The 17,420-nt window shown below is 38.1% G+C and overlaps 1 protein-coding gene across 1 annotated transcript in view; it reads left to right on the top strand.

Moving 5' to 3' along the window:
- GPATCH2L (G-patch domain containing 2 like) overlaps nucleotides 1-8,199 on the top strand; it is a 47,104-nt gene extending 38,905 nt beyond the window's left edge. The window contains 2 exon segments of the mRNA XM_037832235.1: nucleotides 2,580-2,674; nucleotides 8,040-8,199. Coding sequence (XP_037688163.1) covers nucleotides 2,580-2,674; nucleotides 8,040-8,066 — 122 coding nt within the window. The 3' untranslated portion in view covers nucleotides 8,067-8,199.
- Nucleotides 8,200-17,420: the final 9,221 nt, after the last annotated feature.

The raw sequence follows: 17,420 nt of genomic DNA, 5'->3' as shown, positions 1-17,420 counted from the left end.
GGACATTCCAGATGGTAGTGCAGCATAATAAGCTCTGTGCATAATGATCAATGAGTAATATTTATTATTTTAATTTTACTAAAGTAAATGAACATTAAAAAACCATGTTTCCATTAAAAAGGTTAAAAATTTAAACATTTTGGTACATAAATGGTTTCATCGTTTTACTCCAAAATATGTTATTCCTTGAAAATGTTAGATTAGTGTTACTGACTAGATCATAAAGGAGTGATAATATCTGCCCTTAACCATCTTCCTAACATATATCAGACATACAAAGCTGTAAAAATGATGGATGATATGTAAATAAAAGGCAGTACTTATTTAGTTCAGCCCAAATTAATACTCCGAAGATTAATACCTTAATACCCTTTTGAGCACTTTTCTTATACTTCTCATTTTGCATCTGATTCATAAACCCAGCATATTGTAAACATTGATCTTGAAGAAGCAATGCTTTTTTAAACTTTTTATGAAGGATAGTGTACTACATACAAAAATGTATACAACTTGATGAATTTTCACAAAGTGTACACATCCAAGTAAACAGCATCCAGATCAAGAAACAGAACATTACCAGAAAGAACCCCAGAAGCTCTAGTCATTATCCCTTCTTCCCCCAGGTTCCCACAACCCAAGAGTAACTATTATCATGAGGTCTAATACTATAGATTAGTTTGAAGCCATATTTTAGCATTTAATCCAAAAAAAATTTGAGATTCCTTTAATGAGTTTAAGATAAGACAGAAACATGAATATGAACTGTTATCCTTTATTTGACTTATTTCTCTTTCTGAAGTACTTTAGGATAAAACATGATTGAGTTAGATCAGAGTGCTTGGACAGTAGATTTTGGGTTTGTCTATACTCAAGTACTTTGTTTCTGGAAACAATGGAAACTCCATTCTGTACATTTCTCTGTTTTGATGAAAAAAATTCCATAGTGTCACTTCATTTGCTGCTTGTGTCATTGGCTTCAAAGGGAATTACCAGCTCTCCATTTGGACTGAAGGTCTGTCTACTTTTGACATTATGTTATCCATGTTGCTTATTAAATCAGTGTGCTGATTTAGACTTATTCCTATGATTTACTCATTTATACTTACATTTCTCTTTGGAGTTTCAGAATTAACTATTCATGGGGTACTTAATGTAGAGTCAATTCTTATTTTCATACAGGAGAGAGTGATCAATAAAAGGCGATTTGGATGGAATTTTCTAAAGCACAGGCTTCATATTCTCTGCCTATTGTAGTAATCTGTGCACTTTAAAACATTTCTCAGCATCCCTATCAAATTCTTTCTTTTCCTGTTTATAAATTGAATTGACTCTTAAGCTTATGCTATTTAGAGAAATGAATGTGCATGTTTGTGTGTGCCTTTTTGTTTTTAATGGTGGAAGTTGCCAGATTAGGGCTCTTTGAATAGGAAAATTTGTCTGTTCAATGGTTGTCTTATTGCCTTGGTAACTGTGTCCTCGTAGGTTTGTCCGAGGTTCCATTTTTAAGACTATTAAACCATGAGACTTAATCCCCAGCTGAGACTACCAGCTAGGAGGTCTTCTGGTATAATTTTACCAGGTTCCTTTTTATCTGTTCTATTCTTTTGGCTATTCGGCTTTTAGAACTTTGATTCATTCGTATCAATTTTAGTCAACAGATGTAGAGTGGGGATCAGCTATGTGCCTTGCAGTGAGGTTGGTGGGCCATTAGAAGATTATGAAAGAAGCATAAATATGGTCCCTGTTCTCAAGGAAATTAAGCCTCATTAGGGAAATACAAGTTAGGTAGTGATTCATGGTAGGTATGGCCTCCCATGTTTAAGGAAAGCTTGTGTCCAGGTTGTGAGACTCAACTTTGGTCTACAGTCAGGGGTAGGATCTGTTTAGATTGAGAGGGAGGAGGAAGAGGGGAACAGTAGCAAACTAAAATGGCATGCCAGCTGTTTCAGTGTTAAGTCTGTTGTCTCTCACAGAATCTCTAGCTTTTCTAGCTTTAAAGCTTTTAATGTTTTGTTTCTAAAATAAGCTGAATATTCCAATGAAGGAACATACTACTGGTGCATAATTAATATTTTAAAAAGTCACAGAAAATAAACTTATTCAACTTATGATATAGGTACTATTAAAAATCCAGATTTATAGCGGTAGTAGTAAGGTTAAACTTGTTATTAGGAATCTGTGCAAATATCTGCGTTCATGCAGCATTAAACTTTTCAATATATTACCGCTTGGGAGAAGGTATTTCATTAGTGAGTTTAGAACAGTTATGATTATAGTTTTTATGAAAAATAATTGTACAAAAATCAACATGTAACGAAACACATTTATTGAAATTGATCTTAACTGCTACTCTGAAATCAGGTACTGTACAAAGTTTAGAGTGAGGGTGTGTTGTGGGAAGAGAGGGAGTTATGATTAATTCTCAGTAGTTTTGTGTTGATACTTGATAGAAAAGATGGCACTGATTTTATATTTGAATATGTCTCTGATGAGTCAGGAATTTCATCTGGTCTGAGCATAATATCTTACAATAAAAATTACAAAGTTAAAATAGCATTTTCTCTTTCTTATGTCTGCAGACAGACAAACATACACTTGGGACCACCATGTTCACGTGACATCAAGAGAAAAAGGAAGCCTGTGGCCACAGCATCTCTGTCTAGCCCAATTGCAGGTGATTATATGTAGCTATTATTCTTGAAGCTCCAGGCACTAAACTTTGTGTATTATACACCTTTTCATCTAGTATTTATGATAAGGTCATTTAATTCCCATTTTACATGGGAAAACTGAGACTGTGAAAAGTAATTTATCCAAGGTCACACATATTTTAAGAATTCATACCCCGTTGTCTCTGACTGTGAAGCCTGTGGTTTTTCACTGTTGCACGGCTTTCTTTAGTTTGAATCCCTGCTTTCCAATATCAACAGTCTTCAGTCATCTGAGCTTTTTTATGTTTGGGTTCAGAAAGGAAATTAGTTAGGTCTGTGTTAATGAAAATCCAGTTGGGGTGGCAGTTTAGTCAGTAGCTAAGGAGTTACATAGATTTATTTTATTTTTGTATTTGGTGCCCAGTACAAAACTTTCCCACTGCTTTTATGTGTAGTAGAGTGGTAATATTTTACTGGTCATGATTTTTCAAATTATAAACAATTTTCCAGGTTAAAATTTCATAGTTTTCTGGGCAAAACTAATACTAATTGTTAGAAGCCAAAATGATGGTTGTCTTTGTGGGGGGTATTGACTAGGAGGGGACCCAAAGAAGCCTTCTGGGGTGCTGGAGATGTTCCATAGCATGAATTGGGTGGGGTGTTTGCATCTGCCAAAATTCATTGAGCTGTACAGTTAAGATTTATGTACTTTACTGCATGTATGCTATCCCTAAATGAAAATAAAAAGGTATGGTTATATACTTATATCAATGAGAATATTAGATGTTGTGGATGTTTTTCTTTGGAGTTGAGGTGATAGTTAAGCAAATTAATAATCTTAGGAAATCTGTGGTGTTACTTCAAAGCAATTTAGCTCTGAATGGTTTTGAATAAAAAAATCATATCTGTTTGCGGGACCTATTAGAAATACCTGGAGTTATTTTCTTGGTGATGGTGAATCCACTGTGGTGGAATTGAGTCTATCATCTGATCTGATCTATCATTTAGATCATTTTATTCTCTTCAGAAAATACATTATACAAATAAGAGCAATTGATAGCTAAGTGAGGAAAAGATCAGACAGATTCAGAATTCTGCCCTCTAACATCTAACATTCACTTACTAAGTTTTGGTATACTCTGAAATTGACCTCTTTGAGCTTCTGTTTGAGATGACTCCATTTGATGATGGTTCTGAAGATTGTTTGATGATGTTCTGTGCTTGGTCCATCTAGACAATCTTGTTCATAGGTCTGATGATTACAGTAAATGTTTATTTGCTTTCCACATGGTCAGGCCCTGAACTGAGTACTTTTGCATGCGTTATTTCACTTAATCTTTGCAATAGCCCCATGAGATAGATGATGTTTTGTTCCCAATTTAAACATGAGAAAACTGAGGCAGGTCACACGGTGATGAGCTACAGAGCCAAGATCAGACCTGGACCCTTCTGACTCTTTGCAGGTGCTGTCCTTTTATATGCAGTAGGGTTGGTTCCAAACTGTGACCCTGTAGCAATTCCCAGATCCTCATCTGGTATGTGGTATTTGAAGCATTGAAACAAATGTCCCCTTCCCCCCAATATCTAGCTTCTATTTTTAGATTTTAGTTCTTTATAAGAGAAGAACCATTGGGAAGAGTTTAAAGTTCTTATTCCATATTCAGATCAGGAAATATTCAGGGAGTTATTAAACCAGACTTAAGCATTAGAAATTTCCTTTGCTGAGCCAACTCCTCTCCTCTCACTTGTTGACGAAGCCCTGCTTCACTGAGCATTTTCCTTTTTTTTTCCTACCCACAACCTGAGTGCCCCATGGAGGTGAAGGACATAGCCCAAGCCTGCGCCATCAGTCAGTAGAACAAATGGGCTTGCTCTGCCTAACATCAGGCCATCTCGGATTCCACCTCTTTTATAGAAATGAGTGATGAAGAGAGGTGCGTTCCGCTTTGCTGCTGTATTAATACACATCAGGGGCCAGCTCCTGGCACTAAATCACGCTACTGCATACATCTGTTATCGGACTCTTCACCAGTGTGATGAACAAGACTGCAGATAGAGGCTTCCGTGTGTCATTCTTTATAGGATTTTCCTAAAAGAATAAATAGCTCAGATCTCTGCCAACACTCTCCTGTCACTGTGATGAATTCAGCTTCTTTCTTAAACTTGCAGCCACAAATCTTTTCCTTTTTCCCCCTCCCCCGCTGGTAGAAAGTTTTGAGTTGGAATTGACCGAGTGAATTAAATTTATTAATAAGGCTAGAGAAATGAAGAGCAACAAGGAGCAGCATGTCTTCCTTGTCTTTTTGTACAGACACACCTCAGAGATATTGTAGGTTCGGCTCCAGACCACCACAATAAGGTGAATATTGTACTAAAGCAAGTCACGAATTTTTTGGTTTCCCAGTGCATATAAAAGTTATGTTCATACTATACTGTAGTCTGTTAAGTGTGCAATAGCATTATGTCTAAAAAAACAATACACATACCTTAATTAAAATGTGACACAGACATGAAGTCAGCACATGCTGTTGGGAAAATGGCACTAATAGACTTGGTCAGTGCAGGGTTGCTACAGATATTCAGTTTGTAAAAATGTGCAATATCTGCAAAGTGCAATAAAGCAAAGCACAATAAAATGAGGTATACCTGTAACAAAAGGCCAGGGAAAAGTACATTTTCCTAGGGTTGCTAAGTGATCCTTCTTGAAAGTACAGCCCCTTTGTTTTCTTCTTTTTATCTTCTCTCCTCTCAGTTTATGACTTTACAGCCTGCAGGTGTTTGGTACACAGAACCACACCCTGGCATCTTAGTGAATAACTGTAAATTTGAAACATCAGACTGAAGAGTATCTAGTGAGTTTCTACCTCATGCTGAAATTAACTGGCTGTAGATGCTTTTAAAGAATATAACTGAGATGAAAAAAAATGGATTATTTTCTCCAGAATTTGAGACTAAATTGCTGTAAGAAACATAAAGAACTCAGTTGAACAGCAGACTTAATTTCCTTAAGATGATTTTCTTCATGAGAATGGCAGAAAAGAGTTTGATCTGAATTTGGAATGCAAATTCTAGTCCTTCAAAAAGTAAAGCACATGGCTTTAGGTAAAGGAGAATTGAGATGATGAGAGGTACTATTCAGATCCCTGACTTATTTTGGCAATTCCAAAAGCCTTTTCTGGTCTTCATTCGGAAGGTTAGAGCTGCTTTGGTTGAGGGTTCCAAACAGTTGATCTGTTAATTAGTTACATCAGATTTTGTATACCAGGCCCATGATCCTAGAGGGGCATTCACAAGGGCAGGAATTTTTTTTTTTAATCTGTTTTGCTCAGTGCTGTACCCACAGTATCTAAAATAATACCCAGTGCATAGATTGAATTCTACAGATATTTGTTGTATGAATGAATGAGTATAATCTTAAAGTTGAAACAAAGTTATACTCAATATTATTCCAAACCCATGGTTGGATTCAGTAGTTTCATTTTAGGTTGGCATTTGTCCTGGTAAGAATTTTATTGCCTATTGTGCTTTAAAATATTTTACTAATATTTAAAAAAAAATTAGTAAATATTGAATGGCTATAAAAGAATACTTCAGAAGATGTGTAAGGTATAAAGAATAATAGTTAGCAAATATCTGTGCACCCACTACTCACTTTAAGAAAAAAGGATATCACCTTTAAAATCTTCTTCCCTCTCTCCTCAGTGGCAACCATTATTCTGATTTTTGTGTTTACTATATATTATTCTTTGGTTTATTCAAATAATTTTAACAGACATGTATCTCTAAGCAATATGTTGTCTAGTTTTGCATACTTTTGAACCTGTGTAAATGGAATCAAATTGTATTCCTCTTGTACAAGTTACAAGTTTCACCCAGGTATGTTTTTGAGATTCATTCATGTTTCATTCTGCTGAAATCCATTCATTTATACTGCCATGTTATTCCATTGAATGAATATGATGAATATACTATGAGTAAACATTCTTGACGGATATGTGGGTTGTGTTCCCCTTTGCACCATGGGGAATATTCCTGCATTGAATATTATACATGTCTCTAGGAGAAAATGTGCAAAAGTTTCTTTAGTGCAGGGTTTTTCCACTGTGGTTTGAGACCATGTAGTAAGGGTAGGTGTAATTTTGTGAAATTTATTTTCAATTAAATTTGAGTGTGTGTATATGAGAGAGAGAGAGAAAGAGGAGAGAGAGAGAGAGAGGAGAGAAAGAAAGAAAGAAAGATTTTTAGATTGTGTTATAAAACGTATTTCTTGCTGCTTTGGTTGAGGGTTCCAAACCTCAATTGCCACTGCCCTCAAGAAATTTTCACAAAATAGTAGCTTGCAAGTTTTTTAAACTGCAACCCACAGTAAGAAATTCATGTTTGAATATGTGTGGGTGTACATGTGAATCTGCAGTAAACCTTTCAGTGCACTGGTATTTTCTATTCTTTCTCATTAAGAAAAGAACATACTGGTCATGACCCACTAGATTGACCTGGTGACCCACAATTTGAAAATTACTGTTCTAGGTTACATTTATGGGAGTAGAATTATTGGGTAATGGGAACAACCTTAAACTTTGCAATGTTTTAGTGTACATTGGTTCCCTACAGAGCCGGTAGTGGTGGTTTGGACTACTCCCCTCAGGGGGCATTTGGAAATGTGAAGTCAATTTTTGGTTGTCACAATTACTGGGGGGATGCTATTGGCATTTAGTGGGTGGGGTCCCGAATGGTGAGTGTCCTAAACTTTACAAGACAGTCCATACAAGTCATCCTGTCCAGAATGTTGTTAGTGTCCTTGTTGAAAAACATAGCCTGAATGTGTTATTTTCTCCCATTTTCCTTATTGTATGGTTTTATTGGTGACACTGTCATGTTGGAGGACTGGGGTGTGGTAGAAAGAGCGCAAGGCTGGTAGTCCAATATCTGAGTTTGAATTTTGCAACTTCACCAGCCCTGTGGTGTCCCTGAACAATTGATTTGATCTCCTGACGCCTCAGTTTACTGATCTGTAAAATGGAGAGGACAGTACTTACTTCAGAGAGTTTGCATTAAGAAATAAGATTATGAGTGTTCAGTGTTTAAGCATGCAGTGCCTGGCGCATGAGTGTTTAATGAGTGATTGTTAACTACATTACGAATTTATACTAAATTTGTTCATTCAGTTAAACCCATTTTCTTGTATGGAGAAATATTTATCTTACTTAAATCTTGTCTTTATCTATGTATGTATGTATGAAAGAGAAACCTTATGTGGCGACTTGAGTTAATAGGACATAAAATAAAAGGGTTAAGAAAGTTTTCCTGTGAAGTGCCTCTTATTCTGATTTGTCTTATTCCAATTTGTCTCCCCTTGATTTTTTTCCTCCTTACTTTTTTTTCAATCAGCCTCATCAGTTCCCATGGAAGCAGTAGAGCCAGGCATACCTGCTTCACAAGCCCAGAAGTCACCAAACTCCGAGTGGATGATCAGGACTTCTGCAGCAGAGAAAGCCACTGACTCAACTACAGCTACGTTTTTTAAAATGCCGCAAGAAAAGAGTCCTGGATACATCTAAAGAGTGGTATTTCACCCACCAGGAGCCAACTGGGTGTTGAAACATTTTAGACTTTGTTTTATACAGTTTCCCATATCTTAATTGACATTCCCAGTCCTTTCACCACCAGGACTGACTCTTCTTCAGAGCTGTGGACTCTTTCTTTTGGAAAATCATGTCTTGGGAATCTGTTTTGGTTTTTTTTAATAGCCAAGTATTGGAACAGCAATTTTTAAAAAATCATGTCTTGCTATGCTATATTTGTTACATTATTATTTACATCATTATTGCTGTTCCAACATCTACCGACAGCTCCATTTACAGAGCTGTTGCTTTTTTGCAAATCTATCTTTGTTGTTGAAAAACTAGTGACTGCTTTTACACACACTTTGTATAGACTGTCATTTGAGAAAGATGTAAATTTTCAGCCAGTTCCAGACCAATTTGAACACCAAATTAAGGCCTGTATGGAGTTGTGTTTGTGGGAGGTTAGGCTTGCCTTTTGGCCTAGTCTATGAGTCAGTCAGAGTGCCAATAAGATAAATCAACCAAGTTCTCAATTTGGAGCCTCAAATTGAGTGGCTTAGGCCTTTTTCTACCGATGGTCTCATGGGATCGCCCACAGTTGCGTTGTACTTTCCTCATCTTCAAAGTTCTACTGAAAAAGTTCCTATAAAAATATACTGCCTGGTATAATGAGGAAGATGGTTTAGGTGTATAGCAAACTTAACATAGTCAGTGGATTGTTTCTTAATTCTTCATGTCACAGTGTAAGCCTTTATATACTAAGCAGGACTTTTATTATTAGTATTATAAGTCGCTAATCTGAAGCAGAAATTCATGCTCTGTTATAATAATGGCTTCTTGGGCCATAATTTGGGGAGAAAAAATGTCTTTGTCATGCCTTTTTACTTGGCGTGTTTATGATGGCTTAGGTGCATGTAGAGTTATATATACATTCATGCCTGAAATTGGATGCTACTTTGTCAAAATGAAGAATAAGTGACTGCTTGGAGCTGCTGGAGAAAAGCCACCCTTTCTAAAAAGTATTATTAAGAGTATCTGTCATCCAGGGGTCTGGTCAACAGTAGCACTGTTTTTTGTATGGATTGAGTGCTTTTAATCTGAAACATAGGGAAAGTGTTCTGTGAGTGTGCACTGCTCTGCCAGTGTTCTGGGGGAACTGCCACTCCTGCACTTAATCTGTGGGGCATTTGCCATAGTGCAATTGTCATTTTTTATCAAAGGATATAATGGTGGGCTGCTCTGTCTTGTTCCCTTTAAAAATTATAGTCCTTATCAGTGGTAGTTCTCAATTTCCTTGTCAGTGAGGGGGAGGGGCGGATGGGGGGCCTAAATCTAGTTGGAAAGGGGGACTTGAAAGCTAAGTTTGTGTAGCACTTTATGTAAGACTAAGAAAATGTCAGTGATCCATAACAAGGAATGTGGAGGGAGGGGACAGATGGAGATTATGGGGTGAAGGGCAGTGCTAAAGCCAACCCAGCCGTCCCTGAGAGGCACCCTGGCGTCGTTTGGCAGTGGTCTTCCAGAGGGTTTCAAGGCAGCACTTCCCTTCCCTATGGGCTGCTCCCATTGAATATAGAAAATAGTATGTCCATGGAATATAAAATGCATTACTGAATTGTTTTAGTGAAGCCTGTGGATTTTATTGTCATTTTGGCTTTTTTACCTAGTCCCCACAGTGACCATTGACACACATTTCTAGCATACTTGTTTGGATTGAAGGGAGAAATCTGTGACCTTATATTTTTCTTCTTTGTGCCAAGCTCCCATGGCTCGTGCATAATTGGTCCTGTGATCATGACTTATGGTCTTGAAAAAAAAAAAGGTTATTTTTCAAAGGCAGTATTTTAAAAGACTACAGGTCTTTTGTAGTTCAGGTAGCAAAGGCGTTCAGGTATCTGAGGTGTTCCAGCATCTTTTCCTCATGACATTTGGCCTAATAGTTCTCCTGTCTCCCCACGATTACAAAGAATTTATATATACATTTTTATTTACACTTTAAACATCTCTGATATAAAGGTAGGTGACTACTGCTGTCTTACAGACAAGAACAGTCACAGAGGTTGGTGACTTGCCCCAAATCACAATCAAACCAGGACTAAATTCCTGGACTTTTCAGACTTTTCTGCTGTGGGTTATAATATGCTGATTTCCGCTGATATACCTGAGTCAGTCTGAGATCATATTTATGAAACAATGTGTCATGAATGTTTATCCTCTTTCTTGGCCATGCTTTTTGGCACAGTTTGAATATTTTCAAAAGGGATCACCCAAGAATGCAACATCTACCTGCAATAAGTGGGGAAGAAAATTATTTCCATAAGAGAATAGCTATCAAGCACATACTTGCTTTTTAACCCACGGTTGTAAATCGTGCCCCTCATTTTAAGGTGGTGAATGTGCATGCTGAAGGAATTATTAACCACCTGCTCTTTTATTCTGTGTTTTCTATATGAATCAATTCCACAGGAATAACAGTAGAATCAAGTGTATTTTGAATCTTAAAATTTGAATTTCCTTTTTATATAGCGTAGTGTATAATGTCATAAATTAAGAAAATCTGGTACCTTTCAGGAAAAGATAAAATTTCTTAATCAAGTTTCATAATCAGTTTTGAAAAAACTCTTGATGACATGACTTACTTTGAGAATGATCCTTGAGCTTACATATGTTTATCTCCTCAAAAGTAATAACTGAATCTGAGTTCCACAGTTCTTGTTTACTTCAGGGTTTTGATTTATCCTTGCTGGTTACATAAACTGCCTGTCTGAATCATAATTTGTGTATATTTTCCACAATGTGAAAAAGTCGAGACATTATCTACTTGCATGAGGATCATTCATAAAAAGTTAGTTTTACTTAAGAATTTAAGGTTTTTTTCAGAGGCAGTATTTTAAAAGAACAACTTCATTTATATCAAAGCTCTTGTGTTGCTTTTGGTAACAACTGTTCAGAAGAGGAAATAAGTAGCTGTTTACATGGTGCCAAATTGGAGGTGGGGGTGAGGGCTAGAGTATAATCTTTATTGAGTTGTGTATGGTTGGTAAATAGTCCACACTTAGTCTTGGCTTCTTTAGAAGTCAAGTAACAGCTGAAATTTTCTGACGATATTGTTTTGTTGGGCTTTGAAACAGGCAGCAAAATAACCAAAATAACCAAAATAACCAAAAGCTGAAATAAAGCTTCTTAATTTGTGATGCTTATGGCATCCTTTGTTAAGTAAAGCTCAACTGTTAGGACAAGTAGTTAAACTATTTATGAATCTCAAATGCATTAGTCTGATGTATATTTGCATTTTGGAATTAGAAACACAATCTATATCACAGCATGGGAAGTTCTAATGTTGCGAAGTAAAGGAGCAGATATCACAGAAGTCACTTAGAATTGAAAAAGTGACAGAATACCAAGGGGAAGGAGCTAGGCTGGCAGTCAATGATGCGACAGCTTCTGCACTTTGGCTCCTGGTGATGCATGATTCATTTCAGGTCTTTGCTTTATTTTAGCTTCATTACTATGGTTCTAGGCCACATGTTTCTCTTCCTGGGGAGGAGGCTCAAATTGGAGCATTAGAGCTGCATTCAGTATTCTATATGCCTTGCAAAACGTGTCTGACCTCAGATGAAAAAAGGGTGGCTTTAGCAGCTGTGGATGCAGTCTCGTTGGAGGCATATCTAAGAGGAAGTATCATGGTTTGTGGGATGGTGGGAGGGGTGGTAGAAGTGGTTTGCTCTTGCAAAAAAAAAAAAAAAAGTTTGCTTTTGCTTCCTATGTAAATGCTTGAGGTGCCAGTTTTACCTGCCAGTGTTTCTTTATCACCCACTCTGGTCGAGACAGTTAGTGGAGTTAGTGATTGTGGCAACAATCAAGATAGATTCCTACCCATCAGAAAACTGGTACAGAGGGAAAAGGTGAGGAAAATGGTGCGTTTCTTCATCATGCACTAAAGACAAGTGGCACAGTGATGCTTTCACCTGTGTTAAGATCCTACAACAGAGGAAAGTCAGATGCCTAGAAGCATCAGCATTGAAAAGACCAGAAAGTGAGCAGTGGTGGATTATAGGATTTTTAACAAGCTTGTGGCACAAACATGGCCAAATGAAGAAAATTTCCTGCCACTGTAATTTCACTGCCACTGCAATGATAAAATTGCCAGACTTTGGGAATTAAAAATTATCAAGCACAGTATTGAAGGATGGGGCAGATCCTGAAGATTTTCACCAAGGAGAGGAATCTTGAGAAGTTGGAGCAGTGAAAGGCAAGAAGAGAAGGGGAGGTGTTTAGAGCAGGGATTCTCTAAGTGTTATCTCGGGACTAACTGTATCAGTTATCTCACCCTGACCAGACCTGCTGAATCAGTAACAGGATGGGGCCCAGAGATCTGGGTTATAAGAGCCTCCAGGGGATTCTGATGGACTCTGAAGTTTAAGAACCACGGCCTCAGCAATTTCAGTTAAAAAAAAAGTCTAATATACTACTATCACCCTAAACTCTAAGGTACTCTTACACTCCCCCTTCATAAGTAAAGAGATGTTTTGTGTATGATTCTTTGCAGAAACTGTTAATGTCTTTATTTTGCATACTTTTTTCCTCAATAAGACCCTGAAAGATCCCCTGGAAATATTAATGAGAAAGGGTGGTGTGAAGGAAAATGCCATTGAGGCCATATTTAGATGGATGGAAATAACCTTTTAAAAAAAGTGGATTAAAATGTACAACAATGAATTTTTAGGCTATGAATGAGAGTCATTTTTCACAATTGACAGTAAAAACTTAATTTGTATAAGATACTACCATCCATGATTTTATGATATTTGTTCATTAGATCTTAGTTTCAAGGGAGAGTGTCATGCATTTCCCAGCATGATAATGATGGATCCTTTAAAGTATGGCTCACAAAAGTGAAAAAATAATTGGAAAAAAAACACACCCTTGGGTACATAGCAGGTGTGTAATACATACCTGTTGCATTATTGGTAATCTTTTGTGGACTTGATCTCAGTACTTCAGAGCTTATAAAAATCAATTTTAAGTGATCCCACTTAATTACACCCTATTGTTTTTGTTTTACATTTCAGCTAATGATTCTGCAGGGGTTGGGGAACAATAGCAATATTGTTATATTGTCTACGGATTCAGCATTTCAGAATAGAATAATCTTAAAGCTTTGAAATGAAATCATGACCACTTTTTAAAAATATTTTATTTGGATTAACTGGACTAGTCCCTAACTTGTTGCTAAAGCCTAAAATCCCAAGTTCTCTCTTTGAGGAAGTGTGTGTGGTTAAGGAGTTCATTGTGTTTGCAGAGGTCTACTAGGAGTTGTCTGGTGTCATTTCCTCAGATGCTTACGTGTAGGCTGTTTGGCTCTCCTTTCAGTTTTTGCTGTCTTTTTACAATACAGTTTTTCTTTTGCATCTTGAAGATTTAATGCAACACCATATATTTAAAAGGCCGGTTCTGGAGGTCTTCTTTAATTGAACTTCAAGTAGCCAGTGCTACCACCCATCTTTCTACCCACCCTCTCCTTCCCCTCTCAACATCAGCAGCTAATCTGGTCCCTCCCTTAACAGATCATTAGGCAGGAACTTCCCTACTTACCTTCACAGACTCCCTTTCTCATCTCTTTCCCTTCTTGCAAGTCGCTGTCCTGTCCTACTGCTGTGCCTAGGCCCCTCTCCCTCCTTGCTCAATTTAGTTATAGCCTCTCTCTCGGGCACATGTTCAGATACCCTCTTAAAGCAAAAATAACCTTCCTCCGCCCTTTGAACCCTTTGATTACCACTAAAGTGTACTGCCTTCACCTGTACTTTCTGTCCATTAATTCCTCAGTCCACTGTAGCAGTGGATTTTAACCTTGGCTGCACATTAGGGTAACCTGGGGAGTTTTAAAAAAAATCCTAATTCCCAGGCTGAACCGCAGACCAATATATCAGAATGGAGAGGTGGGGACAGGTTTCAGCATTCTTAAAGGTAATGTGCAGCTGTGGCTAAGAACCACGGCACTAAAACCTGGCCACCACCATCACCACCATTTAAATTGTTCTTGCTGGGTTCGCCAATGACTTCTAGTTGCCAAAATTTAATCCTTAGGTTGCTCTTTATGGTGTTGATACTGTAGAACCACTTCCTTTATGGAATTCCATTTCTAATCCTGCTCTTCCCTGATTTTTCTTCTACTTTGCTCTTAATCGTCACTGGTGGGCAGATTGGTTGGTAGGTCAGTCACACAGACTGTGACTGTCTGGCTCTGTCCCCATACCCTTTACTTCAATAAACATCTAAATGCTGATGAGTTCCTTCTCCACACCACCGTAATGCACTGGTTTCCAGACTTGGAGTGCAGTGTTTACGTTAATAATTACAGACGTATAGCAAGGAGGTCACTCAAGGTCTCTGTTCACCCTCTTCTCTTTGTTCCTCCTCCAAGCCCACTGAAGTGGGAGGAATTACTAATCAGATTTATCAGATTGTAAAATGGATGAGCCTTGTTGACTATTGGGTGGAGTTGCTAATTCATGAAGAGTCAGGCTTGGACTCTGATCTCCTCTTCTGCTTTCTGTTTTCCAGGGTCTTGGAATGGTAAGGAGGCTTGGGCTCACTTCTACATAAACGGCTCCTCTTTCTGGCACAGTCTTCAGTATTTGACTTTGTGTTGCTGAAAAGATTTTTAGTTTGGATTTAGGGGATGAAATGTACCCACTTCCTCACCCCATTTTTGACCTTTGGGTCAAAAATGAGTTTTTTATTGGGGTTTCAGTCACTAGCCTTACTACCGATGAAATGGAACTTGATTTCCCATTTCACTTAACATCACTGTATGCTGCTCCCAGACATGGTGTAGGTGATCCACCCTCACCAGAATAGGTCCTATGTATTCCTGGTTTCTTTGAAGAGCTTGTTTCTGATTCAAAATTGGGAGTAGATAGATCTGATCAGGAGAGCCTGGGTCATATTCCTATGTCCTAGTGTGAGGTGAATTCCTCAAACATAGGGAGGCATTTTAGATGCTGGACAGCCAATAAGAATAACTGAGGTCCAGTGAGTCATTGCCCTATTTGCTGATTAAACAAATGTTTATTGAGCACTGCCTAAGCCAGGCTTCCTCAGGACCTCTTGGAGAACAGGGTGGCTACCCCAGAGCAGTATGTTCCTGTGTCCCTTGGATATACTCTCCTTTAAACCTCCAGAACCCTCTCCAGAGTCCCTAATAATAACGGTGAATATTTACTGAGTAATTTGTAAACATCATCTCAAGCTTCAATTCTAAGGTAGGTACTTTTATCTCCATTTTAAAGCAGTGAAATATACTCACAGATAAAGATTAACTTGCTAAAAGTTACAGAGCTAATAAGTGACAGCCAGGATTCACATGCAGGTCTGTTTGATGCTAGAGTTTCCGTTCCCAACCGATACCTTATTCTGCCTCTTTCTACAGCATAAATGAACAGTTGGTGTCATGCATGTTTGACATAAACCGGGCCAGGGAGCCCAGGGCCAGGCATGTGGTGAGGCCCCTTAGCTCCATTTACCAGTTGCTTTTGGTGGGCTGTTTTTCTGTCAAGGCAATTGTGAAAGGACTCATCCCTTCTCTGTGCCTACGAGATAGCTAATTTCTGTGGCATCTTCTTAAAATGTTCTATTTTTGTTTTTGAAAGTGACCAGAGCAAAAGAAAACTCAACAAAATCTTCCAAACCTATAGCAATAAAAAACACACTGTCCTTTGTGTACCATGGCACAACTGATCCCTAAGCCAGGAGGCATGTGCTGTGAATTGTTAATGGAGTGAACATTTTGCTAAACACCTCTTAGAACTGTCCTAACCATCTTGGCCTCTGTAAATGTCCATTCAGCAGATTTGTATAGAACACATCTTAGGTGAAGCTAAAAGCTGGGTACCCAAAGAGGAAAGGCATTCCTGCTTTCATGAAGTCTGTGGTATCCTGAGGAAGAGAGAAGGAAACCAACTGTCACAATGTAGGGTGATAATTTTGAGATAAGAATATTGGGAGATTTTTGCAGCAAGGAGGAAGACACTCAAACTGGACAGAAGGAGGAGTCAAAAAACAAAACAACCAAGTCTTTTTCTTACTCCCTTGTTAATGGTCTCTTTGAAATGTTCTTTTATTGTATGTTTTTTTTAAAATTTATTTCTTATTTTTTTATTTTTCATACAGTTGATTTAAAAAAAAAAAGTTAAAAAAACACAAGGAAAAAAATATGTAGAGCCCCCTTGAGGAGCCTGTGGAGAATGCAGGGGTATTGGCCTACCCCACCTCGATGGTTGCTAACATGATCACAGACATAGGGGACTGGTGGTTTGATGGGTTGAGCCCTCTACCACAGGATTTACCCTTGGGAAGACTGTTGCTGCAAAGGAGAGGCTAGGCCTCCCTATAATTGTGCCCGAATGCCTCTTTTGTTGCTCAGATGTGGCCTTCTCTCTCTACCTAAGCCAACTTGAAAAGTGAAATCACTGCCCTCCCCGCTACGTGGGATCAGACACTCAGGGGAGTGAATCTCCCTGGCAACGTGAAATATGACTCCCAGGGAGGAATGTAGACCCAGCATCGTGGGATGGAGAACATCTTGACCAAAAGGGGGATGTGAAAGGAAATGAAATAAGCTTCAGTGGCAGAGAGATTCCAAAAGGAGCCGAGAGGTCACTCTGGTGGGCACTCTTACACACAATTTAGACAACCCTTTTTAGGTTCTAAAGAATTGGGGTAGCTGGTGGTAGATACCTGAAACTGTCAAACTACAACCCAGGACCCATGAATCTCGAAGAATTGTATAAAAATGTAGCTTATGAGGGGTGACAATGGGATTGGGAAAGCCATAAGGACCACACTCCACTTTGTCTAGTTTATGGATGGATGAGTAGAAAAATAGGGGAAGGAAACAGACAGACAGACAAAGGTACCCAGTGTTCTTTTTTAATTTAATTGCTCTTTTTCACTTTAATTATTATTATTGTTATTTTTGTGTGTGTGCTAATGAAGGTGTCAGGGATTGATTTAGGTGATGAATGTACTGTGAACAATTGAATGTACGATTTGTTTTGTATGACTGTGTGGTATGTGAATATATCTCAATAAAATGAAGATTTAAAAAAACAAAAAACAAAAAACAACTAAGTCTTAAAGGATGAACAGGAGTTAAATGGAGAGGATGAAGCCCTCCAAGGGTAAAGAGCGTGGTTTGTTCAGG

The sequence above is a fragment of the Choloepus didactylus genome, chromosome 4 (assembly GCF_015220235.1).
Source record: "Choloepus didactylus isolate mChoDid1 chromosome 4, mChoDid1.pri, whole genome shotgun sequence".
Classification (NCBI taxonomy): domain Eukaryota; kingdom Metazoa; phylum Chordata; class Mammalia; order Pilosa; family Megalonychidae; genus Choloepus; species Choloepus didactylus.
This window is presented reverse-complemented; position numbering and strand designations above follow the sequence as displayed.